The following is a 3,461-nucleotide window of genomic DNA, read 5'->3' on the forward strand; positions in this document are numbered from 1 at the left end:
CAGCTGGGAGAAAGGACAGACAGGATAACAGGAGCCCTACAGCTCACACACATCCCAGCTACCACTTGTTTTCAAGGCATTTCCCAACTCACAGGTGTACCTACAGCAGGAGCATCACTATTGCTCATGCAAAGCAGCTACCAGCTGGTGTTTAACAGCCCTCAGCTCTTGGATAAACTGGTTGGTGAGTTCGGGCTCTCACGTGGCGCGGTACAAAGAGCTCGCTGCACTGATCAACAGGCTGCACATGGAGGGAAGAGCAGCCAAATCCCACCCAGGGAGCTGCAGCTAAATGGGGGCATGCAGTGCCATTTTGTTTAATGCAGAAGTGTGTTAGTGCTAAGGGCAGCTAAATCATAATGGGAGCTGGAGGAGCAATAAGCTCTCTAGGAAGAGCAAAACTAAAATCGCTGCTCAGAGCGAGTTCCAAAGCAAAAGCATCCCCACGTGAAAAGGTTTCCATGGGGTAGGCTGGGAATCTCATTAGAAGCAATGTTTAAAGCTGGTGTTGGAGGGAGTCTTCTTTCGGGAGGAAAGTGTTTTAAGTCTCCCCCACCAATGGGTGGTGCTCATATCCCAGCTCCTCCTCTCCCCCTCAGGACAAGGGTGACACACCCAGCCCAACAGGCCACATTCAGACCCCATATCCCAGCAAGCTTTGTTTCAGAAAATTTAAGCAGTATGGCTTGGAGCCCAATGTGCCATCAGTGAAGCAGTGAGAAGAGGCTGCAGCTTCCATACACATGTTCCAAAGGGATGATCCAGCATGAAGTTTTCCCTCCCACTCTGATCTGATGTACATGACACCTTCTGTAGAAAAAAGGGCTGAAAGAGCTCCATAAACCTATGGGCACCAATAATACAATACATATTTAACTTGTCTCCTTTTAATTAAAGGCAGTTATAAAAAGAATCAATTTTATGGATTGCAGAGGACTAGAAAAATGTCATTAGACTTGGGGGAGGGTGGATAGGTCACTGCATTGTTAATGGACTATTACAGTCTTTCACCTCCAGGTTACTAGTTGAGCTGCAATCTGAATCTGCAGAGATTCCAGCTGAGCACCCGAGCCAAGTAATAATTTAATAAGGATTTTTTCTGTTTCTTACAACAAACGTCCTTTGAGTGACTTGTTGCCCCCTCTGCTCTGATTTCCCAAGCTCTCCTCACCAACAGGATGTAATAATGGCCCAGCCTCTCGCAGCAGTGATTGCAGGCAGCTGGGTTGGGCTGAAAACACCGTAGTGCTGCCTGCCTGAGGCACAGGGAGCTGCCGTCCCCTCAGCAGGGCTGGACTGACAGATCATTTCCAACAACTGCATTTATTTCATGTCAAGCACTCTCACCCTACCAGGCCCATCCCAGCAGTACTGTATGCAGCATTCACGGGGCAAAAACCAAATGCTGGGCAAAACCAAAGCCTGGTGGGATCCTGCTTAGTCTAAAAGAGGGAGAGGGTCACCAATTCAAACTTAACCCAGATTGTGTTTGTTTGAAAATTGCTACCCTTAAGGGACTGCCCTGGCCTGTAAGAGATGAATTTTGGTGTCTGGGATGTCCCACAGAGAACAGCCATGTTTGTGTTGCAAAGCACAGCTTTGGCTTGAGCTGGGGGATATTCTTTTCTTGCTCTCTGGAGCAGGGTCTTCCTAAGCTGGGTCAAACAGACTGACAGTGCACTGTGGGGGAGAGAGCACCCCACAATTTAGGTGAACCCAAAGATAGGCACAGGACTTCAGGGATTTCAGCCTAAACATCCCACCAAAATTAAATATGCTTCTCTAGAGAATTAAAAAAAGCCTCAGTAACTTGCGGCGAACCCCTTAAAATTAACTGAGATTTAAACAGTTATTCCCATGTAACAGTAGGACCATCTCAGTGGGAGTAAGGGAAGATAACGAGACACACCACCCCACATCCTCACCGGTGTGTCTTTGCAGGTTCTGAAGGAGAAGTTCTGCAACAGGACGACCACAGCCACTTTCACGGTGAGGAGAGCAAACCTCATCCCTATGCAGTTCCTGGGGCCAGCCCCAAATGGCAGGAAGGTGTAGGGGTCAATACCGTCTTTGTTCTCTTTACTGAACCTGATTACAACCAAAAAAACCAAGTTAGCAAGAGCTACTGTTCCAGGATGTGTCAGCTTCCAAATCTGAAGTGATGAGGGGTCTGGGAAGGCAAAAGCTTTTTGTGCTTCTGTGCATATAAGAAGAATCCAGCTAAGTTCTTTATTTCTGTCTCAACAGATACCTTATGCCTCTGCTTTTATCCTACTGCTCGGATTTGGTTGTGCAAATCCAGGTGCTTTGAGTGACCTGGGAATACTGAAATACACTAATGGATTTTGTAACTACTCTTTTCTCAAAACTCTCTCTCAGCTCTAAAACGGAACCCAGATTTCAAACCCTAAACCACAGAGGTCTACAGCTCCACAGCTTCCCTGTAGATCAAAGGACCGAGTGAACACAAAGATGTTCTCCCCCTGCGTGACTAAAGGCAGGGCTGCTTTTGAGACATGTCAGCCCCACTCCTTTCCTCATCATGAAAAACAGGGAAGAACAATCAGCTTCACAGAGAAATTTGCCACTGAGCATTTTCAGTAATACTTCTTAGTGATCAGCTAGTTTTCATGTCAGAAAGCTTTTCATTCCCAGAGCATGAGGTCCAGGTACAAACCTCAGCCATGCTAAGTCAGAAGTGAAGTATCTCACTACTGAGACATCAGCACATCTCTCTGATGAACTCCCAGCAAGGCAAGTGAGCCCTAAATAGTTCCTGTCCAGCTACCCATGCCCAGTTTGACAACTGGAATAAGGGTGTGGCTACTGGAACAACTGGTGTAGCCTGGCCCATTGCCAGAGCACTCCCATTTGGGTGTTTCCTTCTGAATTCAACACAAGGTGACCATAGGCTCCATAGGTGCTCCTGCTTGATACCACTGCCAAATTTTGTCCCAAAGGTCACCACACACCAGGATTAGCTTCCAGGGGTATTTCAGCTCCAGGTGCAAGAGCAGAGGTCTTGTCCTGCTCTCTCAGGACCAAGCCTCAATGTCTTGGTGGCTACCTGAAGACTACCAGGTTCATGGTATCCCAGGTCTGCCTTGGGCTATTGCCTCATTTTGCAGGGTCTGACAGAGCTCCTAAGCAAAGATTGCTTCATAACTTGAGTTAAAAATTAAGTTTTATTTCCTACCCATCTTTGCCCTTCCACTGCTGATTTGCAGGGCATTGTGCCAGTCACCCTATGGCTCTTGCTTTAATATCTGGCCATAAACCCCTCAGTGTTACAGCTGCTGGGAGCTGCTCTCACTGTTGCTCCCTTCAATGCAGTTAATTAAATTCCATGCACAGTTTATGGATGTAGATCATAAAACTCCCCTCACGGTAATGCTGGGACTAGATGTCAGACAATGATAAATGCCTAATTTAAATGTTATAATCACGCATTCCCCACTTTT

At 46.9% G+C, this 3,461-nt stretch overlaps 1 protein-coding gene across 2 annotated transcripts in view; it reads right to left on the reverse strand.

Annotated features, from left to right (window-relative positions):
* The window catches only part of LOC103615418 (cytochrome P450 3A12), a 12,275-nt gene that overhangs the window by 1,156 nt on the left and 7,658 nt on the right, over positions 1-3,461 (reverse strand). The window contains exons 12-13 of one of the 2 annotated variants that reach the window (XM_017734099.1): positions 1,926-2,088; positions 7-844 (exon numbers count right to left, since the gene is read on the reverse strand). In XM_017734099.1, the coding sequence (XP_017589588.1) occupies positions 635-844; positions 1,926-2,088 (373 nt within the window). In that variant the 3' untranslated portion in view covers positions 7-634. Of the gene's footprint in view, positions 1-6; positions 845-1,925; positions 2,089-3,461 lie in introns of those variants that run through there. The other variant, XM_017734100.1, reaches the window with a different exon arrangement.

This window comes from Corvus brachyrhynchos, unplaced genomic scaffold (assembly GCF_000691975.1).
Source record: "Corvus brachyrhynchos isolate BGI_N302 unplaced genomic scaffold, ASM69197v1 scaffold5, whole genome shotgun sequence".
Classification (NCBI taxonomy): Eukaryota; Metazoa; Chordata; class Aves; order Passeriformes; family Corvidae; genus Corvus; species Corvus brachyrhynchos.